Source organism: Vigna unguiculata, chromosome 4 (genome assembly GCF_004118075.2).
Source record: "Vigna unguiculata cultivar IT97K-499-35 chromosome 4, ASM411807v1, whole genome shotgun sequence".
Taxonomy (NCBI): Eukaryota; Viridiplantae; Streptophyta; class Magnoliopsida; order Fabales; family Fabaceae; genus Vigna; species Vigna unguiculata.
Genome location: NC_040282.1, coordinates 38172313 through 38192822, shown reverse-complemented (window position 1 = coordinate 38192822; position 20510 = coordinate 38172313). Strand labels below are relative to the sequence as shown.

Below are 20510 nucleotides of genomic sequence, written 5' to 3'. Positions count from 1 at the left end.
AAAAAAAGAATGTCTTTGAAATCCTATTTATGTGTCACTTAACATACATACTATTTCTTAAATGTTAGTAAAGTGTTAGAACTGAAAATAAAAATAAAAATATGGAATATAATATACAAAATTCACTGCCACCAAGAAAAAGAAAAAACTATAATCCTATGAATCCCAACAACGATTTTAACCGATGTATCGAACAAACAGGGACAAACAAAAAGTCAAAGCAACGAGAACCCACGTAGAAGGAAAGAACATAATAACACAAATAAGAGAGAGAGAGAGAAAGAGCCTTCATTTTCTGTCACACTCCTTTCCCTTTTGTTTCGCTCCACACAACACCACACCACCATTAACACCGACTTCAAGCACATTCCTAGCTACCACCTTCAACCTTTGCTTTTTCCTTTCTTTTTGTTTTACCCTTCTCTGTTTCATACAGTTATTAGATAAACAGAGAGAGAGAAAGAGAGAAAAAGTTTGCCACGTCACCACACAGCTTCTCCACCCAATCCAAAGGCAAAGTTTCCAATTTTCCTTCACAACATTAATACACACATACATTCAAATCCCATTGCGTTTAGATTCTGCTGCCTTTGGTTGGATTTTGTTTCTTTTTTTGCCCGGAGCTTCCTTTGTGAAGATTTGATCTCAGAGAGAGAGAGAGAGAGGGAGAGAGAGAGAGATGGGGAATTCATTTGGGTGCTCGGCGTCCGGCGAGAGGTTGGTGTCGGCGGCGAGGGACGGCGATTTGGTTGAGGCGAAGATGCTTCTGGAATGCAACCCTGGTCTTGCAAAGTACTCCACTTTTGGGGGTCTCAATTCGCCTCTTCATTTTGCAGCTTCTAAAGGCCATAACGAGGTTTCAATTTAAATTTTTCAACCACCCCTTTTCGTTTTTCTCATTTTAATCTTTCGAAGTTTCTGTCTTTACTGTTTTCGTCGACCCCCTTTTTGATTTTCTAAGCTTCTGTGTCTTCGCCTTTTGATTTTGTAATCTGGGTTTCTGTTAGATTGTGGCATTGTTGCTTGAAAATGGAGCTGATGTGAATTCAAGAAATTATTGTGGGCAGGTACGGTTTCCGTTTTGGTGTTTTATTTTTAAATGTGTGCTTAACATGAAAGGTTGATTTTGGGCTTGGATATAAGTTTTGTGGGTGTTGGTTTTGATTTGATGAATTTACTCTGTTTGATTGCAATGGTGCTATGAATTTAGGTTAACTTGGGTGTTGGAAGGTTATGTTGTGTTTGAAATTGAAATAAGGTTTTGTTCCATGCGTTTGGTGATTATTCACAGATCAGTGATCTGGTGCCCTATTCAATAGCTGTTAGAATGATAATGTCTAAAATTTCACAATTTTATTTGGATGTCTGTTGCTTTTCTTTTTGATGCATGTGTATTTTGTACTGATTCACATATGGTTCACTAAATGAGATTTGGTTTGCTTTTCTCCTTGATTTGCAGACGGCATTGATGCAAGCTTGTAGATATGGTCATTGGGAAGTTGTACAAACTCTTCTGCTCTTCAGATGTAATGTGAGTATGAGTACTTCACTTATTTACTGTGTTCATGTGGGAGAAATTCAATCTCTTCACTGTTCTTTTTTCTCTCCCTCTTTCTGTCTTTTAGTTATATTTGAACTGTTGTATCATATGGAGGCCATAGACATAGGGTTGATTGTTGAGAGTTGAAACTATGTGTTAGATGGGAAGGGAATTATTGGTCTTCAAGTGTATTTTCCTGTTTACATTCTTAAAGTTTCTTTTCAAGAAGAACCAGACTTAGCCAATTTGATTACAGGTTATGAAAGCAGATTATCTCAGTGGGAGGACAGCTCTACACTTTGCAGCCATCAATGGACATGCAAGATGCATCAGACTTGTTGTTGCAGATTTTGTTCCAAGTGCTCCTTTTGAATCTTTACATGCTCGCATGGATGTGGAAGGTGATGGATCAAATGTGAAAAACACACATGAACAAAGGTGTGCCTTTCCTTTTCATTATCTTAATTTTAGAACAGTATTTTACCGGTGCGGTGAATTTCACTTGTGATATTTTCACCATTGGTGACATGTGATATTTTCAACCCATTGTTGTTTAATTGGTTTGGTTTTTTAATGGTTCAAAACCTACCCCAATTCAACCTGATTACACCCTCTTGAGTTTTCTTATAGTTTTGTTGAAGTTGAGAATGTTTTAAGGCATGACTATCCTGTAAAGTTACAATATTTGTATGTTATCTTGCTATTTATTTACTTCATTCCAGTGCAGTGTGCTGTCGAGGTTTGTAAATAAAACAGCTGATGCTGGTATCACTGCCCTTCATATGGCTGCATTAAATGGGTACTTTGATTGTGTACAACTGCTACTTGATCTTGATGCTAATGTGTCAGCTGCAACATTTCATTATGGAACTTCAATGGATTTAATTGGTAATTACTTTGGTTTGATTTTCTGACAAATGTATGGTAGTTTTCTTTCCTTGAAATTTACTGATGTGCATTGATACAGGGGCTGGAAGCACTCCATTGCATTATGCTGCTTGTGGAGGCAATTTAAAATGCTGCCAGGCAAGAATTTCTTCAACTTTGATTTGATTTTCTATTTGGTCTTTTCCTTTGAACATGTCATGATGCTTTTATTCTTTCAGATCCTCCTTGCAAGAGGTGCCAGTCGAATGGCTTTGAATTGCAATGGGTAGGTTACTTTAAATGGAGATTTCTGTTCAAACTTTTGCAAGCCTGTAACATAAATGATTTAATGGTATGAATTTAAATTTTTGTTCTATAGATGGCTTCCACTTGATGTTGCTAGGATGTGGGGACGTCATTGGCTAGAACCATTGCTGGCACCCACTTCTCAAGCCACAATATCGACGTTTCCTTCTTCAAATTATTTGTCCTTGCCTCTCATGAGTGTGCTCAACATTGCCAGGTAATTTTGCAGTCAATATATCTGCAATCTAGATAATGAAAATGATAATAAGTTTTTTTTTCCTAACAAAGAAAAATTCATTCCATTGTGATGGACTCTGTACAATCCCAGATATGCTAAATGTGAGATACTGAGATTTCATACTTTTCACTGTTTGTCTACCTCTTAAATAAGTATACATTATTAGTTTTTATTTGTGCATGTGGAGTGTGATATTGAAAAATAATACTTCGGGGAAATGGCTTATGATCTTCAGATTTTTTATTAAAGAGATCAAACAATAAATGACTTGGCTGATTGATGTTGTTGTCAGTCCAATGAAATAAAATATACTCCCTCTATACCTATTTATAAATTACAAATTAGAACTAAGGTTTGTCCCTTTTTATAAGATCCAATTCATAACTTTCCTTGTATTAGTATTTTTATACTAAGATACCTCTAGTTAAAAGAAAGAAGGTTGTACTAGTAAACGATTATTAAAGAGAGAGAAATATTAATGACAAGGGTTGTTTTGAGAAGCAATATAAATTTAGGAGCAATTTATTGCTACAAACTAAATTAGCAACATTCTTTAATCTTGATAAATTTGGTCATTGAGTCTTGTATAAATAGGAATGATAGATTATCTTTGATGAAATGCCTATCAATTTCAGTGTGTTTGGTCCTTTCATGTTGTACTGGATTATTAACTATGCTCATGACAGACTTGTTATCACAACACAATTGCATAAGAATGTCAACCTTTATTTTGGAGAATTCATGATTTACTTACTTAGTACTATCATTAAACTTAATTCATTGATTTTAGACAGGATGGAAAAAGATTAGCACAAATTTGAAACGACTTCAAATTTACTTTTCATAATGTATGTCTGTCATAGGGGTACGATTTTCAATAAAAATAACAAAGTATTTTGCTTCAGAAATAGATTCTAAAACAGGCTCCCAAACTTTAGAGTAAATTAAGTTTAGAGTAAACATCAGAGGCAAATGGGAAATTACTTTTTTTACCACTAATGGAATTGGTTTCACGATGATGTTATAACAATTGACAAATATCACATGTCTATTCTCGATACCTGATTAGTTTGAAATTTGTTTTATCTTCATCCTCAACGGGCAACGGGCATACCTGTATCCATGTTGGTAGCCGTTTAGATATATATTAAATAACGTTTTTTTACTAAAAATAAAAATCAAATTAAATGAAATGTTCGATATTATTAAGAATTTAATGCTAAAACAACACATTTTGTTCTCTTCAATGCTAAATAATGAGAAAATTGTGATTGCATATATTTCAAAATTACTTTACTAAAATTTGAAAAATTGAGTATTACCCATACTCGGATCATTGTTTGGTCAATCTAGATATTCCCGTCAACTTCGACACAAGTTTGGACAATTTCTGCATGTACAAATTTGTTAGTCATCCCTAGTTGATAGTAATATTAGTTGGCCTCTATCAGAAAAAACACAGTTGCTATGTTCTCATGATATGATTGCTCACAGTACTTGCTAAATTGAATGTATTACTGCTTTTGGTGGTCTCCATTATAATGTACTTATGATATCATGTTTATCATATTGTATCAAATGATGCTCAATAGAGGCTAATCATGAATGTGACGAGCGAAACACATATTTACTTATGTTTGTGTCAGTAACTAACTCACACATCTTTGGTATTGAAGGGATTTATTGTATATAAAAAGGTGTAGGCTAAGACATGCTAACAACAATGTCTTTCATTAAGATATTTGTGGTATTGTATGATTCTTAAAGACAGCGAGATAATTACCAAAAGATGGAGTTATCAACCCTCGAAAGAGAAGGAGAAAGAGAAAGAGAAAATTACTTTTGTTTTTGCCAATGTTCTCCTTTTCCTGATATTCCAACTTAGAGTTAAATGCTAAAACATGTCTCTGTTGTTTATTCTCGATGCAAATGCAAAACTGATTTGAATAACTGCAGAGACTGTGGATTGCAATCAACTGCAACCTCCTCCAGTGAAGTTGATGTTTGTGCTGTCTGCCTTGAGAGGTCATGTTCTGTGGCTGCTGAAGGTACTCCATTCAATCTATCTCTTTATTTTTGTCTTCTTTTCTACAAGAGGATATTTGATGAACTGCACAGGCACACTCAGAAAAGATGGATACAAAACTCACCATTTTTAAAACCTGAAAACACAGACAAATAACTTTCACCACTCAGAAACTTGAACAAATTTTCAAAACAGCTTCAAAATCAAATTTTAAAAGCTATCCAAATCAAACAAATCCTGATTTCAAGCGTTTTACATGCAGGATGTGGACATGAGCTTTGTGTAAGATGTGCACTTTATCTTTGCTCAACGAGCAATGTTTCTTCTGAAACGTGTGTTCCTCCTGGCTCTATCCCTTGCCCTCTTTGCAGACATGGAATTGTCTCCTTCGTGAAGTTACCAGGTTCCCAAGCAAAAGAAAACAAAATGCACGTGTCTCTCAGCCTCTGTACCCCATGCATGCTACACCCACGTGACCTAGATCACTCATCATCTCTTTCTCATACCCCTGAGATTCGAAGGAACCGCGTAGCTTCAGTTCCATCAGAGATGCTTTGCCCTGTCACTTGTACTCCATTTCCTTCTGTAGCTATTCCTCTCTGCACTTGCAATGATGGTCCTTGCCCTACATTTGAATCGCACGAAGCAGCCGATGAACCGGTTCGTCGGTCACAAGCATCGTCGACGATGGATCAGGAGAAAATGGAAGGTCCAAGGCTTGATAAAACAACATGTTCAGGCATGTTTTGGGGTAGAAGAAGTTGCAGCAGGGAGCATCAATGCAATTCAGAAATAAATGCTTGAGACATGATAGGTTGGTGCATGGCCATTATTATTTTGTGGATACTTCATACAATCTTAGATCAATAAAGGAGTCTATAGTTTATCTTCTTAACCAGCCTCATATGGTGAAAATCCAGTGTATGTATATGTCAGAATCCCACCACCTTTTTAGTGCCAAGATATGATATTCTTAGTAGAATTAGTATGAGCTGGTTGCTATTGCAGTTTAGTTGGATTTCATTTTTATCATAGGAAACTAAGTGTTCTTTCAAAGGAAGAGAAAGAAGAAAAATACCCTTCTGTTTTGGCATGTCTCAGATTTGTTTCTGTGTAGTATATTTTGTTGTAATTTATCTTCATAGGTTTACAAGAACAAGTTTGAGTAATGTAACAGCTTGTTGCTGGATTTGTAATTGATCTTGTTGTGAACTGGAGAATGTTTTTCCTATCAACACTAATGTTATGCAGAGTACTTGTTCAACAGATTTTGTCCCTGCATTGTTTTTGTTTCTGTTCATAGTTATTTGTCTATGTTATTATTAACATCACCATTAATGGCCCCACTAAGTAAGTGAGGAGGTGAATGATGCATATAGAAGAAGTATAGTGGGATTGAAAGAGTATTTGAATTTGTCTAAGGTTGTTGGAAGTCACATCCAACTAATGAGATGTTGCCACGTTTGAAATACGGATCCATAGAGAAGGCGACACGCAGGCTCTCTTTATAAGGGCAATTATTATTTTGTTTGCTGTGTTGGAAGCTTTTGTTTCTTTCTTCTTCCATAGTTTTGCATAGAATATGCATAATAACCATTCCACACTTTTCAGAGAATGCGTGCGAACGTGGGTCGCCACCAAATAATTCAGCAATTATATTCATGCCTCCTTTCTAGATACATATGTTATTCATAATAATGCTATACTCATCAATAATTCAAATCATGATATGTTAATATAATTAAATGTGTGTTAAGTTTCATGCTAGATATTTCATGCAATATCATTGAATATGTGTTGGTCTCACATTAAATAAAGGATTATAGTCATGAATAGATTGTATAAATTGAAACAAAGTTTTGATAAATTTTACATCGGCGTAAAGATTTCATATAATTGTGTAAATATTGTCTTTCAGTAATTTTTGAAATTAAAAATAGTTTAAATATATTTATTTTTTTCAATTTAAATTAGTGATATGAAACTATTGATGTACCGAAGTAATTTCATTTGAACATATTATTTCATTTTATATAATACAAACATTCAAAATAAATAAATTATATATTTCAAAAACCATATTTTAATATATAGGTCGGTTAATAGGTAAAGCAGTAGTTCTGTTGATGGGTTTGTGTAAAATATTTTAAATTTAATTTGGACAAAATACATCTTTCGGCAACAATATTCTTTTTATTGTGACATATTTTTTAGTTAAAGATTAATTCCATCAAGAAGTCGTGATGATGGATCAAAGAACATAAATTATAGAGTGTGCTCACGACATATTATTAACGAAAACAAATCAAATGTCGAAAAATGTAACTAACTTCTCATAAAAATCTTTTGGTTTTTTAAAAGAAAAACTAATACTACATGAAAACGACAGGGATAAAAGATTATCCATCCAGTTTAAAGCTTCAACTTGATATCACCATTTTTTTGTCCTTTTGTATTTTAGACTTCACTTTCTTTTCTTCGTACTTTGGTGTCAAGTTAGTCATTCCTTAAATTTTAATCCTTGACTTTAACTTCATCAATGTCTACAACAGTAATGGATTATTGGTTAATGAACTATTTTGAGGAGTTCGTATCCACACCAAATGGTATGTGAAACACTTGTTCTACCATTGATTCATATATATATATATATATATATATATATATATATATATATATATATATATATATATATATATAACCAAACAAAAATATGCATGTGATGGCAATACTGGTTTGAATGGTGAAGAAATTGAACTGATAGAGCATGAAAAAATGTAAGTAACAGCTCTGGTAAAGCTATGTTCTTTCCTGTAACAAATCATAGATTCTTAAAAGAAACATAACACTATAGTTTGGTCCCCAACTTCTCATAACCTAGAAAAGCTATAAGTACAAAGTACATCAAGAATATCTACTACCTTTTAAACACCACCAACCTCCAAAAGAAAATTGAAAAAGAAAAACTCAAGAGAGGAAGAGATTTCATAAAAAACACAGCCTAACCTTATTATTCAACCATGCCAAACCCTAAGAAAACCAGAGAAACAAATCTCAGATACTTGAGATTGAAAGAAGTAATAACTTTATTAACTGAAACCCTTTTCTTTTTTTCTTCTTCTTCTTCTTCTTCTTCTTCTGGAGCTGGAGTCATCACCTTCTCCTTGCAGCAGTTTCTCTTTGAGCATTGAAGTAAACTGCAGCAACTGGTAGACCAAGGCCATTCTCTTCCGAGAATCTCCTTGTGTTGAAACGGTCTCTTGAAGAAGGAGCTCTCACTGTTTGTCTTCCTCTCTGCTTGAACAAGATGAACACATATCTGTGGATTCCTATTACTGGTTTTGGACTCTCATACCCCATAATCTCTTTTCCTGTTACCAGTTTAACAGTTCCCTTTTGTTAACAAAAAATGTCCTTTTTACACGCATCTTTTTATAATAAGCATTACCCTTAGATTAAGAAATACTGATAATAATAATAAGAATCAACACAGTGTGGGGTAAGACAGTGACTAACCAAAAGAGACATCTGTGGTGCCAGGGATATCTGTAACCATCCTGATAAATTGTCACCAAGTTAATAATGGAATTCATATAGTACAAAGAATACAGAAGAAAAAAAAAACATGGAGAGTTTGAGTTTGATAATACACAAACCAGTGAAGATGTTCCCTTAGATATGGATCACTAGGACTTGGAGCATCTGGGTCTGTCATGATCTAAATGTTCCATTTGACACATAAATACCCTGAGTTAACTACCACTAATAGAGGCATATGATCAAACACATAGATGGGGTGAATGAGTGATGATTTTACCAAGGTATAAGCAGTTCTCATGTCATCACCACCAATCTCCACGCGTGGTTTGGCCATAACAGTAGAAGGCATTAACTCATGACCATTAGCAACTTCCTTGGTGGAATATGTCACATTCATTCTCACACTTGGGCTGAAAATGTCAACCACTTCTCCTATCACTCTTCCCACAGAAAGTGGTTCCATGACCCTAGACATGAATTGGAATGAAACTAAGAAAAGGGAAAAACTTTGTGAAGAAGGGCACATGAGAAGTGAGATTTTGAAGGCATTTTATAGGCGCCAAAAGGGTTTATGAAGGGAAATAAAAACCATGAACTTGGCTTGGTTTAGAAGCATAAAGAGAGATTCCATACACGCTTATCTATTTTGGGAAAGAACACACTGTTTAAGTAAGCAATTTGGGTTCTTCAAAATTGTCAAGGGAACATGCTAGAGTAGAGAGAAATGATGAAAAATGCTACACATTTATTTATTTATCGCTCTGAAAAGCTTGATGTTGTATTGTATATATCAGTTTTTGTGTCTGATAAACCGTAGAATCTACTATGTGTCCTTAACGTATTGGCTGAAGCAGACTCAAGAATTTGTGCTATTTGTCCCGATACATTATTATATCTTTGGCGAATGAGAATTCAACTTTTCCACAAGGTGCTCAATTACATGCACATGATTTATCATATCAATGAAAATGAAATCTTATCAAGTTTAGGATTTCTATTTTAAATTCAGCGGACAAACAAAATCTAGTTGGAAATTTCTTCACTAATAAACCTCTATTTAATATACATTAAAATGAAATATATATATTTGGTTTAGCTTGATACTCAAACCGATATAAAAGACATTTTTTATTAAAATAATTTAAAATTTAAAAGAATAAATAAAATACTTAATATTTAAAATAAGTCAATAGTATTAATTTCAATATAAAGATATAATGATTTGAATTATAAACTTTGATACTTACATAGGTTTTGATAATATTTTTTTTATTATTTTTTTAGTTATAATTATTATTTTTAAAAGTAAGTTGATTCATAAGATTGTAGTCTAAATGTTAAATAGAATAGATAAACAGAGACCTACTTCAATTTAAGTCATTATTTTTTTATTTAACTTGACCTATTTTGAGGACCGTTCGTACTAACTCATCGTATCACACTTCTTTTAACAATTTAATAAATATGTTATAATTTGATCAAGACTATTTTACTTCTGAATATTTAATATAATATTGACATGTTAATTTTCATATCATCACAGTATATTAATATACATGCAAATATATGAATAAGATGATTATATATCAATACTATATTTATTAAATATTGAGTGTTAAAATTTAGAAGTTGAAATTCTAATTTTTGAATATATATATATATATATATATATATATATATATATATATATATATATATATATATATTGTTGAAAGGGCAAAAGGGGCCCATAAAAAATCTTACAAATCACATTGCAAGTAGGGTGAAGTGAAACACGTAATTTTGTAGGGAACCACGCATGACAAGACCTTACATTCTTGATTATTATAACTAATATTTAATTTGAGATGATCAACATTTATTATGGCTAGAAAGTGTTGTGAATTGCATGCAAAATATTGTGAACAATTATTAACTTCTCTTATTTACTTATACTTATTAAAATATACATACAAATTTTAAATATTTCATCTCATTCCTATTTTAGAGAGTATATACAAATAAACAAAATTAGGTTTATATCCATATAAGAAAAAGTTCAAGTATTGGAGGTAACAAAAATCCGCGTACACATTTATCAGTTTGTCAATTATAATCGATTTTGGACACCAAAATCGCGTTCAGGTCATAATCGATTTTGGGTTTGGTAACTTATTCCATTTTCAAAATTTACTGCGTGGTGTTTGGACAAGAAAAAGATTAACGTTTTCCATACAACACGTAGCTCCACGTTAACGTGACTTATAAGCACACATCATGTAAAAGCAGAATTGGTTTCGAAAAAATATTGCAAAGTATTATTTTGCTGAAAAAATGCTCTAAATTTATTTACGATTCTTTTTTATTTGAAGAGAATAATTTTTCTAAATATAGAAAAGATAATATGGTGTGGAGTCTTTATTATTACCTATATATACACACACACACCATTGAATGTTATGAAGAGAATAAAAGTTAACCTAAAAGATAAATCTTATCTAAGGGATAAAAGACAAAGTAATCGCTCTCAACACTTTCCCTCAAATCGTTTACGTGTTAAATGCATGTAGCATATGTAAGTTATTCACCATGGAATCCACTTTCTTTCAATTGTGGAACTCTAGAAACTTTATCTACATTGAAATGGAACCAAGCTTTGTGTTCCCACGTAGAACTATCATCATGGATCGTACACGTACTCACTTGCCATAATTTTCTTCAACAAGTGTACTAGGTAGTCATCACCTAAGTCAAATTGTGATCAAGACATTTGATCTTCACTTCTACGGTATTTCTTTAAATTGAATGTTGAAAACGTATTTGTACAGTTAAATATAATTCAATTTTATAAAAGTTTAGTTTGTATATACTTATATCTTATAATTTATCTTTATATTTAATCAAATATAGAATTTTCAACACTCTCTTACACTAAGTATATATTTGAGTTTGAGACTAGATTTATGTGAATGTAATAATATACCTAACAAATAATAAATTTTGTTGGTATAGACTTTAACAAAATCATTATAGGTGTAAGATAAAATTTTCATACATTTATATGCAGTTTCAACTTTTGCACTTTCTGGTTTGTTCAATTTCTCTATTTTCTAAAACTTTGTTGTTTTTCAAATTTGATCCTATGTAATAATGAAAATGAAATGTTCTTTTAAGTTATGTTTTTGTAAGGTTAAATATATCCTGCAAAGATCTTCAATCTCTCTTCAAGTGTATTTCAAACTTCATTCTAGCACCTTTAAGTTGAGATGTCTCAAGTCCTCTTTTCTATGAAGTCGAATGGGGTGTACGTGCAAAAGGCACTTTTTGAACTCTGAGGTTCAAGTAAGCAAAATACATCAAATAGTATTAAATGTTGCAATAATAAAATGAGTCTGGTCTGTATGACTATTTACCTTGATTAAGTATACTTAATACTTTTCTAATATATTTTAGTCATTACCTTAACTTAATCATATTTTGTCATTGATCGTTATAGTGTTGCTCTGACTGATATGATATTGTAAGGTCCATATATACTTAGACCGCATACATATCAGCTCAGATAGTCAATATGTTCTCGAGCATGTGTAGCACAAATTTGATCATGTTATAGTTTTGAATTGAATGACAAGCTCTCATCCAATGTAAACACAACATTTTTCTATTCCATACTCATATGTCCTATTTTGAATATATCAATACGGGACCTTCGACAAAATCCACAAAACATATTTATATTCTTTGTTTCACCCTTTTTCCACAAATCATATGTATTATTACTATTAAAATATACATTTCCAATCAAACTTTTAAGATTATGCTAAGCATTAGCATCAAGTCAATCATCCAAATTCTTGTGTGATAGTAATTGATGAATATAAATGTGAATTTTTATGTTTGGAGAATGGACATGTCAATTGTTCCAGTAGAATCAATTTCTCCTAGATTCATGTCTCACAGGTGGCCGGTTCAGGTTAAAAGAGATGCTTAAGATTCAATAAAAAAAATAGCATGATGGACCCTTTTCAACAAAATTAACTACTTTTTTTGGCTATTATATATTCTGCGAATTCTCATGAAGAGTAAGAGGGAACAAATTAATGTAACCATTTCATTCCCGTAGTATGCAAATTATCTTGTTCTGGGTATTTTTTTTAGTTCAAAAGGAATTATAAGTTATAACCAAAAATGTGTTAATTAATTTAAATAAGTATATATCTCAAATTTAGAAAGAAAAGTTATACATTTTAAAAATCAGAAAGAATTAACAAAAAATGTAATAAACTATATTTAAGGCAACCTAATTAACATAAAGAATATAAGTAATTCCAACTATCATCTGAGAGGAAAATCATGGCCCGTTAACGGCACACTCCCTTACGTCAAGGTATTATATTCATCTTGTGTGTGAGACTATAAATTAGTGGATGGTCCGTTAGCGGTCTAATATCGGGTGGAACAGAATGTCCAAGAAAGCGAATAGGTTCTAACTTGACTTTGATATCATGTTAGAAGTGAGCTTTAAACGTAACCCAATCTTACAAAACCAGCTTATAAGGTGAGGTTTGCATTTCATTTATATATTGTGAATTGACTTTATCTGTGGGACTTCCAACAAAAAGTGAAACACTTTTAAATAAATTATTAATTTGATAACTTTTAAAATATAAAACAGAGTGATATATATTAATTTAGTTCTTTATATTTAATATTTGATTGTAATTACTCAAGAAGAATCTAGATTCTTTGTTGAATATTTGGAATTATTCATCTTATATATTTTCAAAATACATTATTTTTGATATATTAATTTTTTTAAAATATCGAAATGAATATATTTAAAATTTCCACCATATCTATAACCTGAATCCAAATAATCTAAATTTGTTATTCACTACTTGGATGATTCATTATCCACATATATTGAAAAAAAATAAAATAAAAATAAAGGAGAAATAAACGATTGTAGAAGAGACGTGTAAGAATAATTTGAAGTGCATGCAGAATTATTGTATAAAATTATAAAATTTGATTTCCATAATGAGAGATGCTATTTCTGCGACTATTGTATTAGTTGTCAGAAGAAGAAGAAGAAAAACACTTTATCACAAATTATTGGTTTGATGTATATATTCTTTTCCCCACTTCTTCAGAAACACACAGAAGAAGACGCAAAGAAAAAGAAAAGGAATAAGCACAATTGAACAGCAAGAAAAATTCATTAACCACTACTAATAATTTATCATATTTTCAGCTTTCTATTTTTCCTCCTAATATTTTTTCATTACATTCTTCTCTTTGTTTCCCCATAACACATGGAATGACTTTTTTTCACTCTCCATAATATTTTTTTTTATCAAAATTGATTTTATTCTATATTTTTAAATTCATAAATATAATCTTCTAATTTAAAAAATAATTTCATTTAATTCTTTTAATTTTACGACGGTAAAAGGCCTAATTTTAGAAACTAAATTTATTAATTTAAAAATGAAAGTGAAAATTATTATAATTTGTTTTCGTAAAAATGTATTAATTATTTTCTTCCTCATAAACTAACTAACATATGTATGATATTTTATTAGTACTTTCATACATCACATCAATTTTAAGGTAATATTTTGTTTTGTTTTGCCTGAATATATTTTGTATTTTTTCTATTGTTAATGTCTATGACAAGTGTGTTTATTAATCATTCTTATGGCTATATTTAATTTATTTTGTTTTCAAACAATTATTTACTGACAAAACAATTATTTATATTTTTTAAGCTGTTAATAATTCTTTTTAAAATAAATTGTCATTTCTGGAAAATTAATTTTGTTCTAAAAATACTCAAATTGGTATTTAAAAAATTGAAAAAGAATACGAAGATATGTTTGAATTTTAATTTATTTGTTTATATTTATTTTTGAAAGTACTTTTAAAAATCAATTTATAACCAATGCTTTCTAAACCTCAAATAGTGTATAAGCAGAGTTCGAGATAATTTAAAAGAAAAAAAAATTAATTACTCATTTAGTATCTATATAGTTATGTAAACTTTACTTCTTATATTTAAAAACTATTCACTTTATAGTCTCTTAATACAATTTTAATCTTTTTTAACCTATTCATATATTATTTGTGAACTCTTTTAATATCTCTAGCATCAAAAGTAGTAATAAAGACTGAAAGATTATAAATAATATATTAAAAAAACAATTTCTAAATGTAGAAACTAGAAAGGTAAAGCTTGTTAAAAGTAAAAGAGTTTTTTACTTTATTTATTTTAAAATAGATATTTATCTCTACTATATTTTTAATAAGATAACATTCACATTCCTTCTAACTTTGAAGAAATATTTTCTTATATTTTTAATTAAATATATTCATCTTACTTATATTTTTTTTTATAAAATGGTACTATTTTTCATTTTATTTATTATATTGACTAAAATTTAAATAAAAATTATGAAGATTAAAAGTTAAAGTTTTAAAATATAAAAATTAAAGAATTTTATAAAATAAAAACATTTTTATAAACAAAATTAGAAATTTGTTTTATTAAAAACACAAGTCGAGTTGTAAAAAAGAAATCAAACTTTGGGAGTCAATTCACCGTGACTTCAGACTAGATCTAACTCAAAATAAAAAATATTTTATAATAAACAAAAAAATTGGATCCAATCCATTTACCTTTTAACAAATTTGATTGTGCATTAAATAACTACTATTGGCTTAAGAGTTTGTATTTATTTAAGTTCGCATTCCATCTGGAAAAAGAAAATTATCGGATCAACATACATATATATTGTATAGATAGATCGAGAAATAAAATATATGAATAAAATAAAATAATAAGTTTATCTTGTAACATATCTTTTATATATATATATATATATATATATATATATATATATATATATATATATATATTTTATTTCTCTCATATTTTTACAATCTTTAAAAATTTTCAATACTCATAATACTCTATATTGTAATTATATGACCCTTTATATTTCATATTGTAATATAACTCTTAAAATTTCACAAGTCTACATCTCAATTAAATCTGCATCAAACTCTCAAGATAAAAATGCGAACTTAAGTGAATGTTTACTGTAATTGTAAAGCATAACTTTGTGTATATCAAATAATGTTAGAGGAAAACTTTGTAGTTTAGCCAAATAGATTCAATTTGTATATCAAATCAAGCACCGTGTTGAGACAAACGCAAGTATTGTTTAATATGTGCTTTGTCCGAGAGCACAATTGTTGTATGTATGTTCTTTTTGTTTGGTAAACTTGTGCTTGAACAAAAATAAGTGAGTATATTTTGTCTAGTAAGATTTTGCTAGGACAATGAGTATACTTCGTCGGATAGACACAAGCCTTAAAGATTTCAAAGAGTCTACATATCAAAGTAATATATGCTTTAATCTATAGTCTATCATTTCTAATTACCTAGACTATGTTTTCCTCAAACATGTAGTTTGTATGAATTCAAAATATAAGAATAAGCCATAGTTCCTCTATCTAATTGTAGCCTATTATTTTTCAAAAATTTTAAAGTACAAAGATATAGACTATGATTCTTTTATAGATGTAGCTTAATATCATTAAAGAAAATTTATACAGAAACTACAGAGAAGTATGCTATAATTCTTGTATAAATCATAGCTAGCCTAAATTGTGTGAATCTAAGTAGTTTCAACGTAATTTATTTTAGAGTTAAATATGTTTTTAGTTTCTGAATTTTGACGCGAAATTAGAATTCGTCCATGTTCGAAACTTTGATATATTTTGGTCCTCAAACCTTTAAAATGAATGGACATAATCCTTTTAATCCAATTGTGTTAAATTTTTTGACATGTCAAATGCGTTTCACGCTATAATTTGAATTATTTACACTGTTGAAATGTTTTCGCTTCAATGTCAGCAGAGAAATGCGTTTGACACTAAAAAAGACTTTAAGGTAATGAGGTTAAAAGAATTATTTTCATTCATTTTTAAAATTTGGGGACCAAAATATATTCAAGTGTTAGATAATGACAAATTCCAATTTCACTTTAAAGTTTAGGGACTAAAAATATATTTAACCTTTTATTGTATGGTTTATTACTCTTTTGGTTTCCACTTTGGTTTGAACGTTTCAATGTGGAACCCTCTTTTAAAAAAATTCAATTACATCATAAATTTTGAAACAAGTATAAATTAGGTCTTAACTTTTTTGAAAAAATGTCTTAATTAGGTTATTAAAAAAACTTCACTAACCACGTTAGCAACATGCCACATGTCAATTTGTGTGTTTTTTTTAATCTTTTAATTTTTTGTAAAAATTGTTTGTTACCACATGTCCTTGGTATGTCACGTGACACTGTCATTACCATGTGACAAGACAGTCAGTGTCAAATATCATTATTTTTATTTTTATTTAGTTGCTATATATGTCTTTTAATTTTTTTTTAAATAGTATAATATTATCTCAATCCAATTTGAGACCACATTCATTATTTGTATACATGTTTCTTTATTAAAAATATTGTTTTAATATATTATATTATTGTATATTATTATATTATTTGTACATATATTATACCGGTATTTTAATAATATTTTATCTTCTACTTTTCTTTTTCGATAAAAGTCCTTTTTGTAAATGAAAACAATTTCCATCAACTAAATTGGTTGGAAATTATTACTTACTCCATTTGTTAATTCATGTTTTAGCTTTTCTCTCTCTTTTTGTTTTTTTTAGAAAAGTAGATGCATATAATATATAATAGACCCACAAAGGGAATAATTAGTGAAGGGCACTCCAGTAAGAAAGGAGGCTTGAGTTTTTACATTTTATTAATTGATTATAACATATATTAATTTGTTGGATAAAATTTAAGTAATTATCTTAACGATTTAATGAAACTTTTTACTACTAACAAAAGAAAACAAAACTAATTTGAATTTGATCCCATCAAATGTTAATCTTCATCTTATATTTATATTATTTTTAAAACCTAAACAAATAAAGACTAAGAAAAATAAACAGATTAAACTTTTTCAATAAGTACTTTCTGAGTCTTTTAGTTGATAACGTTTTCTATATATTTAATATTTTTACTAGAGAAGTTTTAAAAGATAAAAATTATCTAAAAACTAACTCAATAAACATAATATATAAATTTAACTTACTTTTACGACAATTTCAAAGTTATTATCATTAAAAATTTTGTAAACAAATAAAATTTCTAACAAAGGTTACAAAAGTTGCCGGTAAAAATAAAAAAAGTTTGAAAATCAGTTATCAAACAAAATAACTTATAACGATTCGTTTATTAACAATGAGTGTAAAACTATTTTTAAAACCCTTTTTCAAACGTTATTAAAAGCTCAATTTACAATAGTGAAAATTATAAAAAGTTACGTTCTAAAACATAATTTATCAAAAACATTTTTGTTTAAAAAATAAAAATATTTTAAATAGATAAATTTAATAATATTTTAATTTTCTAGGTCAAATAATTCGTTTGTCAATTAACTTCGTTCACTTAAGTCAAATATTTCCTAAACAGTAAAGTGATAAGTTAAAAAAATAGGAAAGCAAAAATAAGTAAGTAATCAAATTTAAAAACTTCATTTCTTAAAATAAACAAAAAAAAAAACTTTCAATTAAACTCAAATAAATAAATAAATTAAATTTAACTCGTTTTTGTTTCACAAGTCAAGCATAAATTTTCCGTAATGAATTCGACTTAACTCGTTTCCTTCCCAATAAACAAAATATAAGAAACATTTTTAGATATGGTTGCGGAGGTTGGAATAAGTTTTGCGGGAGCTTCTCCTGCACCTCCAATAGTTCTTCTGTACCTCCAAAAATGACTGTTATACCTTTATTTACTATGGATGAAAGAGTGGGTGAAAGTGGATGGGACGCAGTAAAATTTATTGCGTCGCCAACGTCCTGCACCCCCAAAACCTTATTTCTTCTACTCTTCGTTTGTTCTCCATCCCAGTATCGGTTTGAGAGTTTTAATTTTTTACGAAACGGATAATCCGTGTCACATGGTTATGAAACGGATTCTGTAATCCGTTTCGTAAAAAAAATTGCAAATTTTTTTACGAAACGGATTACAGAATCCGTTTCATAACACTGTGAAACGGATTCTGTAATCCATTTCGTAAAAAAATTTGCAATTTTTTTTGAAACGGAATACAGATTCCGTTTCATAACACTGTGAAACGGATTCTGTAATCCGTTTCAGAAAAAAAAAATTTCTGAAACGGATTACAGAATCCGTTTCACAGTGTTATGAAACGGAATCTGTATTCCGTTTCCCATACATTTTGCTTTTCTCATTCATTACAAAATTACACCTCACCCTATTACTTTTAAACCTTACTTCTGTGTCCTAACCATATCTATAATAAAATAAAATAAAAATTAATAAATAGCCCAAAACGGATTTCACATTCGCTGAAAAACCAAACAACACATCCCAAAACGGATTCCAGGTTCCGTTTCAGCACCCTGAGAAACGGCTTCCACAATCCGTTTCACCTAAAATAAAATAAAAAAAAATGTTTTTTATGGGAAAATCCGTTTCCTTAAAAAAGGATTCCATGGTAGTGATTGTTGACAGTGTTAACCTCAGACTGAAGAACATAGTTGAAGCAAGATCATGAGGGTGTTTCCAAGGTTCAAGTTTCTGTCAAGAGCAGTGCACGAGGAACAGGAGGGTGAGCATGATGGGGAGATAAACAAGTATCCTTTAACGGAAGGAAGCTTGTGCACGTCCTTAACGTTAACTGTTTGGAAAAAATCCCTAGTGATTAGTTGTAAAGGGTTCACCGTGATTGATTCGTATGGAAACCTGGCTTATAGGGTTGACAATTACATCGGCCACCCCAATGAAGTCATTCTTATGGACGCTTCAGGAAACTCTGTCCTCACTCTGCACCGCTCCAGGGTATGCATGTCTATGTCTTCTTCCCCTTCATCTTTCTTTCTTTCCTTCCGTGCTTTAATGCGTAAGTTGTTCAATTTCTCTGTACAAGACTTTCAAGATCGAAGCAGATGAAGAAATTATAAAATTGCAATTTTGGAACTAGTGAAATTTCTTTATAAAGAAATGGGATGAGACCATTATTGCACTGTTTGCACTAACTATAATATGTGGATGGTGGTCCTTTGTTAATCATATAAAATGATACCTGTGGTTTGGAAAATAATTTAGCTAAAATGTTACTATCAGTACAAATTTGTTGTGCCATTAAGAATGAAACAAATTAAGATGGTATTGTAGATGACATCATGTAGCCAACATCTAAACCCTTAAATTCGAGAGAGCAGAGAAGAATTTATTTTTTAAGGAAACGGATTGTGTAATCCGTTTCCCATAAAAAACTTTTTTTTTTATTTTATTTTAGGTGAAATGGATTGTGGAAGCCGTTTTCCAGAGTGCTGAAACGGAATTTGGTAGAAGAAATAAGGTTTTATGTAATCCGTTTCGTAAATTTGAGACCCCATGCAGTGCCTCCGACCATCACTTATAGCTTTTGATTCCAAGCCGTGGAACTGCCGCCACATTGTTCACCAACAAGCTCACTTTTTCTTCCACCGTCAACCTTCCAATCAGATAAGCCCCTTGTGGCGGCGTTCTTTGGGTCACACGCAAAAGGCTCGCATGCCTCGCCACGCCATAGCACTATCAGGAAGAAGAAGAAGATAGTGGTGAGAGGTGAAAAGAGTGAAGCCATTGTAGGGAAAGGGAAAATAAAAAGTAGTGGTGGCTTGAGAAGTTATGGGAGGGATGGAACAATGTTTATATATATGTAAGGGAACATCATGGCTTGTTGTCCAATGCCATGTTGTTTCATACAGAAGTTGCTATTAGCTGTTGAATTTTCCATTGTCTTTTTACCTTCTTTTTCTTAGGAAATGAAGCAACTTGGCTGGTGAGATTTCATGCAAGTTGGTGACTTAAAAAAAGTTATAAATTTCTAAATTTTTGAAGCGGATTTCAACCTTCCTTTCA

General features: G+C 30.4%; 2 protein-coding genes across 2 annotated transcripts; one reads left to right on the top strand and one right to left on the bottom strand.

Moving 5' to 3' along the window:
• The first annotated feature begins 248 nt into the window (after window positions 1–248).
• LOC114182063 (E3 ubiquitin-protein ligase XBAT33-like) lies at window positions 249–6243 on the top strand. The gene is made up of 10 exons (XM_028068812.1): window positions 249–856; window positions 1008–1067; window positions 1460–1531; window positions 1797–1978; window positions 2268–2428; window positions 2508–2566; window positions 2647–2693; window positions 2787–2930; window positions 4908–4999; window positions 5240–6243. The coding sequence occupies exons 1-10, from the start codon at window positions 680–682 to the stop codon at window positions 5779–5781; spliced, it is 1536 nt and encodes a 511-aa protein (XP_027924613.1). The 5' UTR covers window positions 249–679; the 3' UTR covers window positions 5782–6243.
• Window positions 6244–7755: 1512 nt separating this feature from the next.
• Window positions 7756–9247, bottom strand: LOC114181280 (CEN-like protein 1). Its single transcript, XM_028067688.1, has 4 exons — window positions 8795–9247; window positions 8634–8695; window positions 8494–8534; window positions 7756–8348 (listed from the first exon to the last, which is right to left on the bottom strand). Exons 1-4 carry the CDS (start codon window positions 9041–9043, stop codon window positions 8131–8133), a joined length of 570 nt encoding a protein of 189 aa, XP_027923489.1. The 5' UTR covers window positions 9044–9247; the 3' UTR covers window positions 7756–8130.
• Window positions 9248–20510: the final 11263 nt, after the last annotated feature.

Bases quoted from the DNA above. Each gene is read 5' to 3' on its own strand.
- LOC114181280 (XM_028067688.1), bottom strand. From the start codon at position 9,043: ATGTGCCCTTCTTCACAAAGTTTTTCCCTTTTCTTAGTTTCATTCCAA. The intron at 8,696-8,794 runs GTAAAATCATCA...TGGAACATTTAG, and splicing joins TGAGAACTGCTTATACCTTG to ATCATGACAGACCCAGATGC. The intron at 8,349-8,493 runs GTTAGTCACTGT...AACTGGTAACAG, and splicing joins CACCACAGATGTCTCTTTTG to GAAAAGAGATTATGGGGTAT.
- LOC114182063 (XM_028068812.1), top strand. From the start codon at position 680: ATGGGGAATTCATTTGGGTGCTCGGCGTCCGGCGAGAGGTTGGTGTCG. The intron at 2,694-2,786 runs GTAGGTTACTTT...TTTGTTCTATAG, and splicing joins ATGGCTTTGAATTGCAATGG to ATGGCTTCCACTTGATGTTG. The intron at 2,931-4,907 runs GTAATTTTGCAG...GAATAACTGCAG, and splicing joins AGTGTGCTCAACATTGCCAG to AGACTGTGGATTGCAATCAA.